Below are 18,029 nucleotides of genomic sequence, written 5' to 3'. Positions count from 1 at the left end.
CCTTGTTCGTTAAAAAACTTGTCAAAAGTGTTTGTTTTACTTTCTCCTCCATTACGGGGAATTAGAAACAAACGATGACACGATTGAAATTGTTTTCAAAATCTCGTTACTTTCAAACGCACTGGTGACAATTGAGTAACATATGAAAAATACCAGCTCGGACATGATTTTTTCTCGATTTTTCGGTTGCCAGTCAATATTATTTCAAGTCGCCAATTGGCGACTTTAATATTGTTTTCAGTCGCAAAAACGTTATTTAAGTCACCAAAGCAACCATTTCACTAGACTAAATTGAGGGCTGACCAGTAGTCTCGAAGTCTACAGTATGGACAAGCCTACCAGTAGTCTCAAAGTCTACAGTATGGACAAGCCTAGCAGTAGTCTCTATGTGTATTGTATGGACAAGCCTATCAGTAGTCACTACTTGTACTTTATGGACAAGCCTACCAGTAGTCTCTACATGTATTGTATGGACAAGCCTACCAGAAGTCTCTATGTGTAGTGTATGGACAAGCCTACCAGTAGTCTCTACATATACAGTATGGACAAGCCTACCAGAAGTCTCTATGTGTATTGTATGGACAAGCCTACCAGTAGTTTCTACATGTACTGCATTGACAAGCCTACTAGTAGTCTCTATGTGTACTGTATGGACAAGCCTAGCAGTAGTCTCTACGTGTACTGTATGGACAAGCCTACCAGTAGTCTCTACTTGTATTGTATGGACAAGCCTACCAGAAGTCCCTATGTGTATTGTATGGACAAGCCTAGCAGTAGTCTCTACATATACAGTGTGGACAAGCCTACCAGTAGTCTCTACTTGTATTGTATGGACAAGTCTACCAGAAGTCTCTATGTGTAGTGTATGGACAACCTAGCAGCAGTCTCTATGTGTATTGTATGGACAAGCCTATCAGTAGTCACTACTTGTACTTTATGGACAAGCCTACCAGTAGTTTCTACATGTACTGCATTGACAAGCCTACCAGTAGTCTCTATGTGTACTGTATGGACAAGCCTACCAGTAGTCTATGCCATGCTATAACCCATGTGGATAATGACTAGCCTAAAGGTAGCCTATGTCTTGATATAAACTTCAGTCTATCACAAAGGATGTCTTTAAAAATGCTTCACAGGATTAAGCTTAAAATGCAAATGATTTGATAGATTGATAGTTAAACATGCAGCCTACACGAGGCACCTGTAAGCTTGATTGTTACAACCTACAGAATCTTTCCAATTTGGTGGTCAATATTTAAGCAAAAGGGTTTCATTATCAGTCCCTTGTCATTTTAATTATGTTTACATAATTCCTTAAGCTCTATACATGCAGTTCTAGGCTTTTCCAGTAGAGCAAGCAGCATCATGAAACAAACTAGAAATGTAGCAGCAGGTAATTACACAATGAAACCAAAAAACTTCGCCATAAAGTGAATAGTTTGTTCATACAATATAATTGACAAAGACACTCTTCCTAACCAATAACGTAATTGAGTGATGTAAGTTATTGTTCACTAAGTAAAGATCCATGTAACATTTCCTATAACTTCCTTCCTATTTCATCTCTTGTACTCTAAAAGGTTACATAATATAACACAATGTCTATGGAGTCAATCTATATCTCCATCAGTATTTATCAAACTGATCTAAGTTAATATTACTGATAAATTGTATTATGACATCATGTCTAATCAGAAAGGCTTATAATTATGTTTGATCCCCTGCTGCTTGAAAATAAATGATCATTTTCTACATTAAAAATCCTTTTATAGTCATTGTAAGTTCAAACAATCTGATAGTAGGAAAACATTCTATGTCTAAACAATTTTTTTCAAACAATTTAACCAAATAAAATATTAACCTGATGTTTTGATGAATGCCAAAGTAAAAATTCTCCCAATCTTTCAAAGGGTAATTCAAGAAGGTCAAGACTCAATACAGATTTTTTTCTCCGGCAATAACTATAAAATGCCATATACTTTGAAAGTTCATACCATCATGCAGCATGTCCATCTAGTTAAAATATAAATTTTATGATGTATGGCAACCTCAGCCTGAGGCAAGGCGGAAAAACAGCAAAACACAGACACACAGACCAATTTCCTATTTGGCCAAAACTGACAGTTGCCAGCATACAAATTTAATATCTGGTAAAAGTATTGTAGACATTAGAATCAATGAATATCCCTATAAATATTGCATTTATCATATCAAGTGTAACTGAAGGAGTAACATGTAAATAGTTTTTTTCCATGAAAATCAATCAACAAAACACAGAGCAGTTTCATGTTTATTTTTTAATCTATCATTTCCTCTAGAACAGTTGAAGCACAAATGTTTAGATACCAGCTATGATCTAATTATATGGATGTAAGGATAGAAATGATTAAACATTATATGAAAAGGAAGGATGTAACACTTGCAAACATAATAAATTTGCACACTTGCAATGTATTGCAGACAATACTTTTATAACATTTCATTATCACAAGAAATAAGATATTTACAAATACCACTCATACAGACTAGCAGTGCAAACTAATCAGAATATAGATGGTGACATTATGTATAAGAAAGACCCCATAAAAAGTGTTAGTCAAGAAATTAACACAGAAAGTTTCCCGAATGTGTACACAAAAACCTTCACCTCAAAAGTGTGTACTTATTTTATACATACATGTGTCAGTAGTTAAAATGAAATACTGCAAACAATATCACAAAGAGAATACCACCCGCTTCAAAGGAAGTTAAATTCAAATATCTTCCTATGGAGTCCTCAGACAGTAACTTTATTTCTTCATGCACATCTACATATGATGCTCGACCTTCCTCAAAAGTTTCATTAAAACCTTTTGAGTGGTTTAGGAGGAGCTGCGCTTATGAAGTTTTACTGTGTAAAAACTGTAAGTTGGATTATCTCCTTTGGACTCCTCCAACAGAAAGTGTATTCCTTCATGCACATCTACATATGACACTCAAGCTTCCAATTAAATTTCATCAAAATCCCTTGAGTGGTTTAGGAAGAGAACCTGAGCTTACAAGATATGTGGATAGCCAGACAGATGGACAGACAGACAGACAGAGACAGATGTATGGAGTGATAGACAGATGGATTGAGTGATTCATATAACCCCCAAAAACCTTGTTTGTGGGGGTATAATAAAACATATTTTTAAATTTCAATCTACTGTACAGCAATGTAACTATACCTAAATGTACATTTCATGAATGTGTCTGCTCTCTTAATAAAGCCAGTATTAAAGTAGAAAGGGCAATTTTGTTTTATTCAGTCAAAATTTCCTCTTACTTCAGAAATCATCATTTATTGGCTTTAAATCAACAATTTACAAATAAAATATTGAAATTGTCTATATATTTTCTGAGTGGAAACCACAAAAGGCTTATTGTAGAACGAAGAGCAACAAAATAATACATCTAAGGCCAGGCTAAATGACATTATATTAAAAAAACAAAAACAAAAACAAAATACTGAATGTATATATATATCACTCCATCACTCCACAGTTTATTTTGTTTACAAGTTCTCCTTTTTCCATTAATCCCCTCACAATACTAGAACACAAAAAATGTATTTTTTGCTTACATTAGGATATCTGGATTCATACACATCCTAAATCAAATTTTTCATAAAAAAAAACATAATTGTAAAACCATGTTGGCATAATATTTATGCCACCCTAAAGTATTTTTAAATCAGACTAATAAATGAAAAGCCAAAATATAAATTTGTAGCCTAACAAATTTAAAGAAGAAGTGATTCCATATACCCATTGTATAACAAGTCCACGATGAAGTCAACTTATACATTTATACTGGTAGGCAAAAGCTTAACCTCAACCATAACATACCTAGTTATACCATATTAATATGTAAGACCACTATACAATGTAAAGTTTCATTAAATTCCATTGAATAAATAAGAGAGAGTTGCCCTTGTAAGATACAATAACAGACAAATACAGATCTGTTTATACTACTTGATGACAATCGGTATTTTTCACCGTATTCTACAGAAATAATCCGTAAAATTCTGAACTTTCTGAAATTTTAACATAGGTACTATGGAGATATTCACAATCAGTAGAGCATAAATTGCAGTCAAAATTCGTAGAAAATACAGGAAATCCATGTAAGTAAACACCTCTGCAGATAGTCAAGGTGATAACTAAATACCTACAAAACTAGTTTTGTTTTGGTCTTGTGAAAAAGGAATGGGTACCGTGAAACACAACAAATGCACCATCAAATCACCTTTATAAAAATAGTAAATACTTACAGACTTTAATAAGTGTAAACACACCTTTAAGTAAGCTCTGAAAGGCCTCAACAAAAAAAGTAATAAAATCCATGGTAACAGAACAATGACACTTTTTAAAAAAAAAACAAGCATTCTGACAGTATTGCTGATGCAATAGTGTCCCCTTTAGGCCTTTGAACTCATTGCCTTTATGAAATTTTTTTATTAATGTGAACTAACAATGGATGGTGTTATTTTTTAACATCAAGAGAAAATAACTCTTGAACAGCAAAAGAAAATTCCATCAAAATCAAATCTGAGCTTCATTTTACAGTAGATAATAACATTTTTGCATTACAGAAAGCTACATAGACATTCTCTTTCTATCACCTGGAAAGTTGAAAAACTTCATTATTATGAATTAAAGGGCAAATAAATCTAGAATAACAGCAGCAATTTGCGTCAAAATGATGAAACATAAAATTTTATGAAATTTTCTATGTCAAAGGGCCATAAGTTCCATATAAACCATTTTGCAGCGATAATATTTTAATTAAATTTGTAACTTGTCATGATAAGACTAGCTAACAAATATAAAATAAATTGGATGAGACATTACAAAGAAAAGTCTGGAAAACATAAAATTTAATGAAATTTTCTATGTCCAAGGGACACAACTTCTGTAAAAATCATTCAACCGTAAGGTCATTCAAACTTAATTTGTAACTTGTCATGATAAGACTATATCCAAAATATGAAATCAATTGGATGAAGCATTACAAAAAAAAGTCCAAGAAACATAAAATTTTATGAAATTTTCTATGTCCAAGGGCCATAACTTCTGTAAAAATCTTCAACCATAATGTCATTCGAACTTAACTTGTAACTTGTCATGATACAAAATATGAAATCAATTGGATGAGGCATTACAAAAAAAGTCCGGAAAAACAAGTGTGACTGACGGACTGAAAGAATGACTGACGGACAGAGTGCAAACCTAAGTCCATTTCGGCATTTGCCGAAAGGGGACAAAAACTACTAAGTCGACACAAAAACACAATAATGATTAACATTATCAAACACTATTGACATAAGGGCAAAATCATTCAATCCTAACCAAGTATTTTGTTGCAAGCGCAGCAGGCAACTTAGAAATAGTGGACAAACATCCAAAATAAGATTAAAGCAACAAAAAATCACCATAAAACATGCACCATTTATCAATTATTATTTGAAAACAGGAGGATACAATGATGATAACTCCCAATTTTTCCTAACTATGACATTATTAATTAAGTTTGGTGTTAGCTAAATTTCAAGAGATTCTTTAAAAATACTTCACTCTAACTTCTGTACTATTGTCTTTATAAGCATTCATATCACAGATTACTGGTCATATCTATTAACATTTGGAACAGCTCATGTGGGAGAATCTCCCCCATGGTCATTGTGACTGTCTCATGTGGGAGAATCTCCCCCATGGTCATTGTGACTGTCTCATGTGGGAGAATCTCCCCTATGGTCATTGTGACTGTCTCATGTGAGAGATTATAATGTAAAAGCAAATTTTTTGGTGTGAAAATTCAATTATATAAGCAAAACAAGTAATTTTAACCAAAAACCTGACACAAATCTTATACTTCTGTCAGAGATTCTAAATTTTTCTTTGATTTTGTGGAAAGTCCCCCCTCCCACTAATATGGCAGGGTTAACAGGTACTGCTTACCCAAAGGTACTTAAAACCATCAATGTAGATGATATTGGAAAAAGTTAAAGAGCTATACAGTTTAACAGACCAAGAAATTACTACGATGTCTGCAGATTTTGTTCAGCCATGAGTTTTGGGAACAAATAACATTTAATCATAGAATTTACTTTGAGGAAAGTGAGTAATTAATTATTTTACCAGCAGGCTATTTGTATAATTCTGCACTTGTATGAATTCTGAGAATTAAATATTTATGCTACATCTCATTTTCTTCAATTTCATAGAAGGCAATGAAAAGAATCATTGATTATTTCATAGTAAGAATGATAAATACAATATTACTTCGCCATAAAGACTTATCTTTCCATATGAAAGCCTGCTTTTTCAACCCAAAAATTGATAACTGAGAATTACAACAATAATGACTTCTGCTGAGCATCTAGATTTGATTTGTGTGACACAAGTAATAGAAAAATGTTCCACCAAATTGCATTCAAGGGTACATCAATCATTTTGCATTACATAACAACTTCCTTTATGATCTAGTTCCATCGATTCTTTGGCAGAAGCAGCTAACTTCATTTTCTCTGGTCTACATCTTGACAAGATAATACAGAACCACACAGCTTGCTCAACCATAATAACAGATTTTGTACATCCATCTAAACAATTTAGTTTGTAAACTAGATTTACTGGAGACTCACTGCTATCTATTACATAACAATTATTTAACGTTTAGACTTACCGGAAATCTCAATTCCTCTTCCAAGATTTTTCCTCTGATAACCTACAATGTAATTTGCATATATATTGTATAGTATATTGTTCTAAAAGTATGATATAGAACAGGGATTGAATTAGATAAATTTGTCCACTTATTTAGTTTAGCAAGTACTGAAACTTAACATTCGCTTTATCTAAGTTTCTTTGCTTATTTCTGAACTGAACTTATAAGATATATAGTATTCCCAGGGGAGAGGGGGATGCAGGGGGTTGGCACTTTGCCCTTCTTTATTGGAAAATTTGCTATATTCCTGTGTAAAATTGACAAAAAATGGTAAATAATGTCCTAGCACCCCCTTTTTTCTAAGGAACTCCAGCCGGCACCCCTTCTTTTCAAAGGGCCTGGATCTGCCCCAAACCATTAATGAATTTTAGCTAGAGAGAATAATTTCATCTAGCAAAATTGAATTTTAACCTGCATTTCACGAGTATATCCCCTTATACACTCCCTGAAACATTCACGTTACCCATTTTAGCATTCATGCATCATTTATCATGCATTTACACATCATTTTGCTTTCGTTTAAAATTATGATCAACGCACGATAGAAGTGTTTGCTTAAAGGCTAAAAACCACTAATTCCACTTCCCATAGGCTTCTATGCTAATTTCACAATATTCAATGGCTTCTCTGGACTTTACCTTAACTTTAACCTGCAGAGGACTATATATCAGCATGATTCTACATATGTCAGCTCACAATCCTCAGAATGGCATGTGGGGTTAGCAGACTTGCAGTGCAGTACTGGTCACCGGAAGTGAAGGGTCTATAAATAGCATGGGAAATCCCAGTGTTTTCACAAGATAGCGGTATATTTAAAAATCATTATGGAGATTAGGTTTCACATCACAAGAAGCAAAGTGCACCTATAAAATGTACAGAAATGTTTTTCCTTTCAGAAACTGTTTAAATATTTTTAATAAGATGAGAACTTTTTTCACAGCACTATGAGGAACAGGGGTAATTTCTGCGTAGGACTATTTTTGCGTACGTTCCAAATGCTCATTGGTTGAATTGGTGGTCTGTAACCTAAAGGCACGGTATGAGCATTCATTTAAATGCACGATAGAAGCATTCGTTTATTTTTGTTCTTTGATTATTTCCTTGATTTAACTATTATTTTTATATATATTTTTTGCTATCATTAATTTATATATTTTCATTCATTCCATTTCCTATTTTATCTTTGTCATTATTTGTTATTATTATTAATTTTCATCGTTCGTCTATCATGCATTTAAACGTACACTGACTGTTCGTCTATCGTTTAAATGCACGATAGGAGTATTTGTTTAACGTGCGTTTAAACGCACGATAGAAGCGTTTGTTTATCGTGCGTTTGGTGAGCATTTAGGGTGCATTTAGGTATTGTGCATGCGGGAAACCTAAACGTCTCAAGGAGTGTATATTATCACTGATAAAAATCAACTCACAATAACATGACAATGCAGACCTGCTTATGGTACTTACTGACAATCCCTATCTTTTGGCCATAATTTATGACAATGTCATGTAAAATACTACTTCATGAACTATAATACAGGTACTAAGGAGAGACTCAAAATCTGTAGAGGATAGCTTGGAGTCAAATTTCATAAAAATATACATATATCATGAAGTTCCTGGATTTCTTGAAACCATATTAATATTGTAATGGCAATACTTGCACAGTAAATTTTGAATGTATTAAACAAGGTTTGAGGTTAATGAAAATGTTTTGTTAAATATTGTAAGGTCAGGATAAAAAAACTGGGCATTAAGAGAACAATAAGTGATACCCAGCCATGTCATGGCAAAATGTTCAAAACTACATTTTGGATTATACTGAAAATTGAACAGAACTTTTTTTACGGTATTTAAAAACTGCATGAAGTTTAATAAAAACAGTTATCATCTGTAAACCATCAGGGATCGGACAGATGGATGGACATTCAATTTTTCCGAGGGTATCACATAACACCTCGCCACTTCATGTGGCAGGATATAAAAAGTGTGTTCAAGTTATACCCCATTAGTAGAAATCAGAAGCTATCTGCCTACTTCCAGTACTGTCTCTCATCAAAAATGAAGAAAAACATATAAAAATCAATACTTTTCCCTATAAGGACAGAGCAATTATTATGTCTGTATCCAGCTACTCTTCCTACCCTAGTTTCTTGTGCCTACCCTATACATTTTATGGCCATTTTTGTTCAAGCAATCTTAAAGTCTAGATTGTTTTCCCATTAACTCAATGTAAACTGTTTTTAAAAAATAAGATAATTTCCCTACCTACCCATCCTATTTTTTCTTCCTGGTAGCAGGAAACAAGACTATTATTTTTTGGGGGCCTAATATATGAATTTACTAGTAAAAAAATTGATACTTGTGATACAATGTTACATCTGCAATTCATCTGGAAAATGACTTTAGAAAAAAAACATTGACCTGCTCAATTCAGTTTTACATATGAAAATAACCCTTAAAATGGGAGATAACTCATGTTAAAAGTATTATGAAATTTTCTATAACAATCTGAGAAATATTTCAATTCTACTTGCAAAATCAATAAATCAAATTCTGATCATATATCATTTTTCAGTTTCGTGAATGACAATTTACAGTCATTTTCTTTATGTTTTTGATTTTATTAAATTACATCATTTATCAAATTGAATACATTGTACCATAAATGATTGTCATAAAAAATGCAGAATTTAGCTTTCAAAAATAATTCAAGACAAGTAACTGCTTTTCACAAAAGAATCTTATTTCACCAATCATGAATTTCAATTTATCACGCAAGGAAATTATGCAATACCATTACAATTTGAGGAAGAAGTATTCTGAAACCTAATCACTTCAAAAAGTTATGTCAATCAAAACTGTGCATCAACTTGACAGGATGACAAACCAATGTTTGGGATAAAAGCAAATTTAGTCAATTTACTTAATTCTGTACTTTTATCATGCCATTTTTTTTATAAAATGTCAAGCACGTTTTCTTCCTGTAAGTGCAAAAATCTAATGCAAAAAATAAAACAAAAAACAACAGTACAAAAAACAGAATGGAGGATTTTTTTATTTAAGTTATGTGAAAAAGTAATACCGGTACTTCATTTTGAAGGGTTTTCATGGTTTGCCAGACAACAAAAGTAAAAACCAAAATGGACATTAATTTAAAATTGCCAAATAAAATATTTCAAACACTATTACATAATATTTTTTTTGTAAAACCACAAAAGTTGATAAAAACAAATAAAAGTATCAGTACTATTTAATTACTCAAGAGCTTCTTCATCTTTCTTGTTACTGAGAACTGTGAAATTTTTACAGCAGTTCTAATTTTTGCTATTTTTGCAGTAAGACAGTATGTAACTGTGCAAATGTAGATCATCACAGAAACCATGAAATTTCACTGTTAACAGCACCCGTACTTGGATAGTCAATAGAAAACTAAACCATCATTATCAACAAACCTGACAGAAAAGTTCATGGGTTTCTGGTACCACCAACAACAGAAAGGCACATTCTGCCCTTGTGTGATCTTCAAGCTGAAAAACAATCATTTTTTCTTCAATAACAGAACTAAACATGCTACTCACTTATTATATGTAAGTCTCTGATTATCTGTGATTATGACAAAAGTTTTGATAAAGAGCCATTTTCCAGTAAAGTACAGTTTCAATGGGTCATTATTTTACACTTGTACATATTTCTAGTTTTGATGGCTTTTTTTCTTGCATGTGATAAATTTCACAAAGCTCAGAACATGCCCTCAGTTGAAAATTTATGGGAGCTTTCAATTTTTGCTATATTCATAAAGTTCAGGGAATCTCAAAAATAAAAGCTTGCAAAATTTAAGTCTATATATTTTTACATATAATTGTCATTCTATTACTTAGAAGATGTGAAAAGTTTCAGGGTAGGAAACTCACTCAAATATCAATACATTTAATATACAGCTATATAAATATTTGGCGGGCAGACTACTATTTCTAACTCTGCCTCTTTGGATCTTAATAAATTGTTTTGTTCAGGAAAATTTGGGTTTATTAAGGTTCAAAATGTATTGAAATCTATATGAGGGGACTAAAGAAGAAATCTAGTTGGGAAAATTCATCCTGCTTTATTCAAGGTAAAGTTCAGACAGGTTTCTCTGTATCAATTAGCATGATGTCACAACAGTCAATAGTGTGTTTGTATATTAATAGAGTTAGAGTGATGTTCGACAAATTTTGCTGTATTCAAATTTTACTTTCTCTCACAAATATGTATTTGCCACAATGCATTTTTCTACCATATCATAAGTTTCCTAGCATTTTAAATCATTTTAATTTCATTTAACACTTTGCATAGGTTCAAATCATAAATACTTACAAATTTAAGGACTTTAATTTGTAAGTCCGCTGCATCTTGGTCATACAATTCTCCTGAAATGATATAAAAGTTGTGTAAAAATATCATTCATAATGGTCCACTTAAGATTGTTTTTTCTTGCTTCTAATTACATTGCACAGGGGTCAAAATAAGCAATCTGCTCCTGACAAATTTTATGATAGGTAAGTCAAATTCAAACAGAGCTTGCCACAAAGCCACCTTTTTATGTTTTATCAGCATAACTTGCCCACTTGACCAGGTAGAAACATTTTATTATTTTTAACCTTGATTACCTACTTTGAATATTTCCTGTTATGTTCATGAATTTCTAGTTTCTTTTTAAGTAACTGGAATTATGAAAATTTTTCATGTAAACTGGTTTTCTTTTTCTGAGTTTTGGGTCAACTTTATTTAATCTTACTTTTTGTTATAGATTTTTAACAAATTACCTAATAAATATTGAATACAAAAAACAGTAACTCAATATGGTGCCTTTCCAATTTATTTCTATCTATCCTACATATAACAATAGTTGGGTGATCTACAATCACCTATGTGTAAGAACTATAATTATGTCTTGGTTGTATTAAGAATTTACTCTCATTGACGTCACACAGAGCGGATATTCCAAATTACAAACACTAGAAGATCAATATATCAAAAGAAATGAAAGTAGCAACAGAAGCTGATTTAGACACGGGCTTGAAAATCTCAATTTCCTTTCTCCAACAACAGCCTAGAGAATTTCATATCCGATTTTCATGCATTTAATTCAAAAAGCCTAATTTCTGAACCATGTAACAGAGTCAGACATGCAACAAATTATGTCATTATGCAGGTAACCAAATGTTCAGGATTTACTGGCATCACTGTGACAATAGATGAATTAATCTAGAAGGTTTATATACCTGTGATGAATTGCATACTGTAAAAATTGTAGTATTAACCACAGAACAGTCAATTAAAACATGACAAATATAATTTTTTAAAAACCTAAAACACACAAATAATACAAATTTCATTTCTGGTGATCCTAAAGACAAACAGCATACCATAGTATACTATAATAAACTCATGCCCAAAAAAAGACAGCAGGACCGTAAGTTATGAAGATAATTACTTTCAGTATTAAAGTAGCAGTCTATCTAAAAACCAGACAGAAGTTGATTCATGCATGTCAAAAACCCAAGCAATTTACTTTTATTTCTTATTTAAAAACAGTTACAGACCACATAACCAGTCTTAGTCTTTCATTTAGATGCTGCACTCTTATATACCAGTAGATTGTGAATGAAATTGGCACTTGCAAGAGTTATCATTCTTGAATTGGTATTAGTGGGAGATGAATATATGGTTTTCTTAAAAATACAGATCTGAATACAGAAAGGACTACAGTTATGTTAAAATGCAACATATGCAGACCAAAAATGCATTGTTTGTTCAATGGGTTTTTCCACAGCAAGAATGACCTCTTCCATAGACAGTGTCTGAATTTTATATGGATTGGTATTTGCTATTATGTTGTCTGTCAGTGCATCCATCCAATATCAGTATACTTAGAATTGGTAAACTCATTGAAGTCCAAAGTTATATAACAATTGACGCTGTTGTTTGATATTTACTGAGAAAGCATTCTTATAAGACTACCATAATATAAAGGCACATATTAGTTTACAAAAAAAATATTTGTTAACTTTACAAAAGGGATAGGACACAAGTTTTACCAATTTATGTTAAAAGACACACATGACAACCAAGCCAATGAAAAGAGTGTAATGCTGAATATATTGTAGCCATCCAGCTTTTAAATCGATTGATCATAACCATAGATGTGAACATGACATCGCTAATACTTCAAAAAAAAAAATCTTGTAAAGCAATTTAAACACAAGCCTGACCAGGGAAATTGTATTTCTTCATTATAATCATCCTAAAATAAATCTTAAATCAAACTGATATGTTTTTAAAACCAATTGTATTAAACATCAGATCCCAAAAAAAAGCAAGGGAAATGTCACTTGAAGCATGTAACATTCTTAAGAAAGCCTCGGATGAAAATGTCAAAATCAAACTAATTCAAGAAGAAAACCACAAACTAAATCCTTTTTGGAAGCTCAGTACATGCATCTAAGGGAATTGATTCAATTACAAGCCACTGTTAAACTATAACATTAAGCGAAATCATATCTTATACAATTGCCATGGCATTTCAAGTAGCATCGATTTCATGCAAACAAAAGTCTGATCAATTCTGCATGGATAGGGAAGACATGATTATTGGTTTAAACTAACAATAAATCAAATTTTATTTTCATCCATGCATACATGGCTTTCCTCTATCAAGTCAACACTGGAAGAATGTGAACATGTTCTACTTAGAAGATAGCAGATAAAAAAAAAACAGTAAAATAGTTTATACTGCAAGATAATGGTAGCTTATTTTTTCTAGCCATCAGTATATGGTTGGCTGATGTAAATAACACTCACAGCCAGTTGTTATTCCAACCATATAACATGTAAATAATTAAATGCCAGCCTTTCATTATTCCACACACTGTGTAATGGATTTCTCCAATTTAGAGGAAATTTATTCAATTTGTCATAAAGAAGGTACAATTGTCACGTCCTGTGATTTAGTAGATTAAATGATATAAAAATATAGTAATGAAAGTTGTTTTGCTAAAAACACCAAGACACTATAGGCCAAATAACAGATCAATTAATGAATTGACAGCAATGTCGACTATGGGGACCATAGAGTAAGGGCTGCTAGTGATATGCATGAAAGTTAATTGGCATGACATAATATGTATAATAATGTAAGAGCATGAAGGTGTACATGCAGTTGTGTTAGGTATAGTCCCATTTGCACAGGAAATTGATATCTGACAGCAACCAAAATGGCTTTATACAATTAACATATGACCCATTATATAAAGCCATATTCCTTACTTGAAATCAATCCACTGTTCAGGCAGAATGGTTACATTCCTACAGTACATCATTTAAAACTAAACATTAAAAAGAACAATTTTATGAAGACTGATGATGATAGGACTGTCATTAGTAACATCATAAAAAGTTGTGACTCAACCCAACTTAAGAACAGATGACTTACTAGGCTAGACAAAAAAGGCAGACCATGAATTAAATGCATATATGTCACTCCACAATCTCATAAACACAATCATTAGCTATAGGCTAGGTCTCTCGTTTTTTTTACAGATAATCTTGAATACTATAAGTGAAAAACCTTCTTGCTGTCTCCTATTTTTCAGGGTCTTGGCAATCAATCCACCTTTACACAGTTTTGAATTGGTGTTTGTTCCTAAAATCTAACTATACATTGCCCATAATTGGACAAATACCCCCTGCAGCATGTTGAATCTTGTACATTTGGAGCCCAATGTGCACACGCAATTCATACCAAGACTTAATTTTTTGGGGGAATAGACTAAGCACTTTTGATATACAATTATGTGTCATTCTAAAACAACCAACTCCAAACAGAAATCAGTACTATTTTATTTTGTTTGTTGCCAACACTATAATATGACTGCAATTTTACTGTAAACAATTCCTGACAATATACACACAGCTTTACGGTAACCTAACACTCTGTTGATAGATTACAATCCTGTGATTCACTGAGGAGGAGTTGTAGACCAAGATTTTCCAAAACAAAAAAAACAAAAAAGAACAAAAACAAAAACAAAACCAAAAAACAAAACACATAGGTCCATCAGCTGTCATTTCTACAATTGTTGCCTAAACTTAAATTCCTGACAGTATGCACATCTCCATGTGGTTATAATACATAAGTTTCATAACAATACTTCAAGCTGATTAGAAAAGAGTTGTAGACGGACAGACAGACAGACACGCAGGGTGGAATATGAATACCTCCCTCCTTAACTTCTTTTGCAGAAGGGGGGTGGGGTGTATAATTTTTATGTTCTACAAAGTAATATTCACATGCAGCCATTTCATTTTCGCATTACAGGTCAGTCACTGCAATAAATAGCAAAAAATTTAACTGCAATGAAAATTTCGAACTTTACAGTACTCAGTAATCAATTCAACCATTTTATTAGTTGTGAAGTTGGACCCTAAAGTGAAATGGAAACAGCTTGTTCTTGTGAAAAAATGCCAAACAAAATGTTGCATTTCTACCGGTATTAAACCAGAGAAGAAACAGGTTTCCTATCAGTAGTTGTCATAATAATCAAACCTAACTGAGCTGAGTGATGAAAAGGAATTTGATACCATTACCCTTATGTTAACCTGCTAATGGAATCTGTCCTTTATTCCATGATACAAGAAAAGCATTAGATACTACTATCATTCATCAATGGATGGAAGAGTCCTTGGTGGAGCTAATTAAATTAAGGAGAACCTTATAATGAAGATACTGTCACTTTATTTCCAGTATTTTGTGTAAAAATACATTTATTTGCCAGAAAGTAATCATCAGATGGTTGTGGCCATGGCATATATACACATATCTCAGATTTGTTTGAATCGGGCACAAAGTTTATAAATTAACTAAGGTAAATACTAAAATGTCAGTTTTTATAGTTAAGAGGGTGTATATGCAAAAACCAGACAGTTGGTGGCACATGACAAATTTAGTTTTAAAAATATCTTCATCAATATCACAAATATATCCATGTTGGTTTTTGATTGACTGCAATTGTTCAAGAGAAATAAATTACATAGAAAGCTTTGAAATTCATTGAAAAAGGAAGATGACTCTTTTGCAAAATTTTGTTAATTTCTTAGGGAACTTTAAAATCATTTTCTGAGCCATCCATTATCGATTTAAAAAAATCTTTCCACTAATGGACATACATATGATTTAAACATTACATTATAACAAAAAATTCAGTGGGATAAAATTTACCATGTGCCATCTACATCATAGTAACTGCCTAGTTTCCACATGGACAGCCTCTTAAGTACTATAAATAACCTGCTAAATGAACGAATTGAAATAGGATAAATGATTACAAAGAAATTGGTAAATATTACAAAGATCCTCCAGACAACACTGTATTAGGAAGAGCATCAAATAATTTGTTCCAGATTGTACATTTCATTATAACGAGTATTTTTTTTTAATCAGAAAATATTCATACAATATATCTAAAGCAACTGATTTATTGTCCAACTAGAAATATTTTTTAACAGGTCTGCTATAAGATTAGTAAACAACCTTCAACTTGCCTCATACTCATAAGCAAATTTTTCCTTGATCTTCCAAGTTATGACATATATCTATTGCATTTAGATTCTTAAAATTTAACTGCTTAATAAACAATTTCACTCAAAATGTCCCTTTCCTAAACTTACTGATATAGCAGGCAATAGAATTTGTGTATGTGTAATAATATTCCATGGAATGATGTCTTTTCAATCTATTCTTATTTGTCAAATATTCTTTAATGCTAGCTGATTTTGGTGACAAATCTAGTTACAATCTGTCTGTGAGTGACATTACCAATGGAAAGTGGAAAGCAAACTCAACAACTCTCTTAAGAAAAATATATTTATCTATAAAATGACTGTTTATTGGATTTGTTGTGCAAAGGATTCTAATGTCTGAAAAACTAGTCAAACTCCAGGGGTTTTCCTCGCTTTAGACAATTATTGACCCGTAAGATGGACAAAGGGCCCATTTTATTTACGAAGCTATAGAAATATTCAGGATTTCAATGGGGCATTTGAAAAAAAGATGGGCCCTTGCAAAATTTCAATGGGCCAGAAATCTTTTAATACTGCCATAAGGGACAAATAAACAGTTTATTTTGGTGCCTTATGTAGGGACCCAGCCAAACAAATGACCAGTTTCATTCTATTTCAATACATTTTCCCTTAAAATTGAAAACAGCCCATCCCAGGATAATCCCAGAAACTGTGAGCAAAACTCACTAAAGGATACCCCTGCTTCCTACCCCAGTAGCCATATGGTCAAAATATAAACAAAGAAGTCAGGACTGATTGATTGATTGTTGGAGTTGAACGCCCGAGCAGCAATATTTCAGCTATATTCAGGCAATGAACACGAAAGGGATGATAAAATGAACATGAAATGATGATGATGAAATTAAAAAAGGGATTGGACACAAGGATAATAGGGTCGAAAAATTTTGATTGCCACAAGATAAAAGGGAGGGATGGGTAGGGTCGGGCAATTTAGACTTCTGTGGCGGCGTGCAAAGGTTCCTACTCCTATCGAATACCACAGCAGGGTTCTTTAACGTGCGAGGAACGTGGCATCTTTCTCAACACGGTGCACCACTACGGTTTACGGTCAGGTTTTCCGTATTATAGCCTGACAAACCCAGCATGTAACACACCAGGGGTACCCCATTCCACCACCTGGGGCACAGGCTAGGTTACTGAGCATTATTTAGTCGCCTTTTACGACAAGCTTAGCGCTGCTGCAGGCCTATTCTTTTGACACCCAGACCTGCACGGGTAAAGAAGTCAGGAATTAATAAAACTGATTCCCATCATATATAAAGTATCAAGTGGCTCAGATCAGTAGTTGCAACGAAAACAAAAAACAAAAAAACAAAAAAAACATAGGAAGTTGCTGACAAACTGACAAACAATGGAATGAATGAATGGATGGATATAATATACCTAACACTAAGCAGAGAGTATAAAAAACCATAATTCAATCATAGAGATTTGGCTCCATAAAAAATGCTTGTGTGACATATTTTATCACAGCAAAAATCCCTTGAGTAAAATTTTGACTTGCAATGCATACATATTTATATTGAACAACAGACAAAGGAATATATAATCAACACCTTAATTACTCCCATAATTCTAGAGGTTGGCTGACAAGCAATATGTTATTTTAATAGCGAATGAAGTAGACATTTTGTCTATGACGTATCATTTATAAG

General features: G+C 32.6%; 1 protein-coding gene across 8 annotated transcripts in view; it reads right to left on the bottom strand.

Moving 5' to 3' along the window:
- LOC148604857 (cGMP-dependent 3',5'-cyclic phosphodiesterase-like) overlaps positions 1 to 18,029 on the bottom strand; it is an 86,191-nt gene that overhangs the window by 37,507 nt on the left and 30,655 nt on the right. For all 8 annotated transcript variants that reach the window (XM_088549938.1, XM_088549935.1, XM_088549936.1 and 5 more), the window contains 3 exons: positions 11,110 to 11,162; positions 10,209 to 10,283; positions 6,712 to 6,753 (listed from right to left, as the gene is read on the bottom strand). In XM_088549938.1, coding sequence (XP_088406064.1) covers positions 6,712 to 6,753; positions 10,209 to 10,283; positions 11,110 to 11,162 — 170 coding nt within the window. The remainder of the gene's footprint in view (positions 1 to 6,711; positions 6,754 to 10,208; positions 10,284 to 11,109; positions 11,163 to 18,029) is intronic.

This window comes from Perna viridis, chromosome 10, assembly GCF_037379345.1.
Source record: "Perna viridis isolate PV_CMFRI_1.1 ecotype Kerala chromosome 10, ASM3737934v1, whole genome shotgun sequence".
In the NCBI taxonomy this organism is placed as follows: domain Eukaryota; kingdom Metazoa; phylum Mollusca; class Bivalvia; order Mytilida; family Mytilidae; genus Perna; species Perna viridis.
This window is presented reverse-complemented; position numbering and strand designations above follow the sequence as displayed.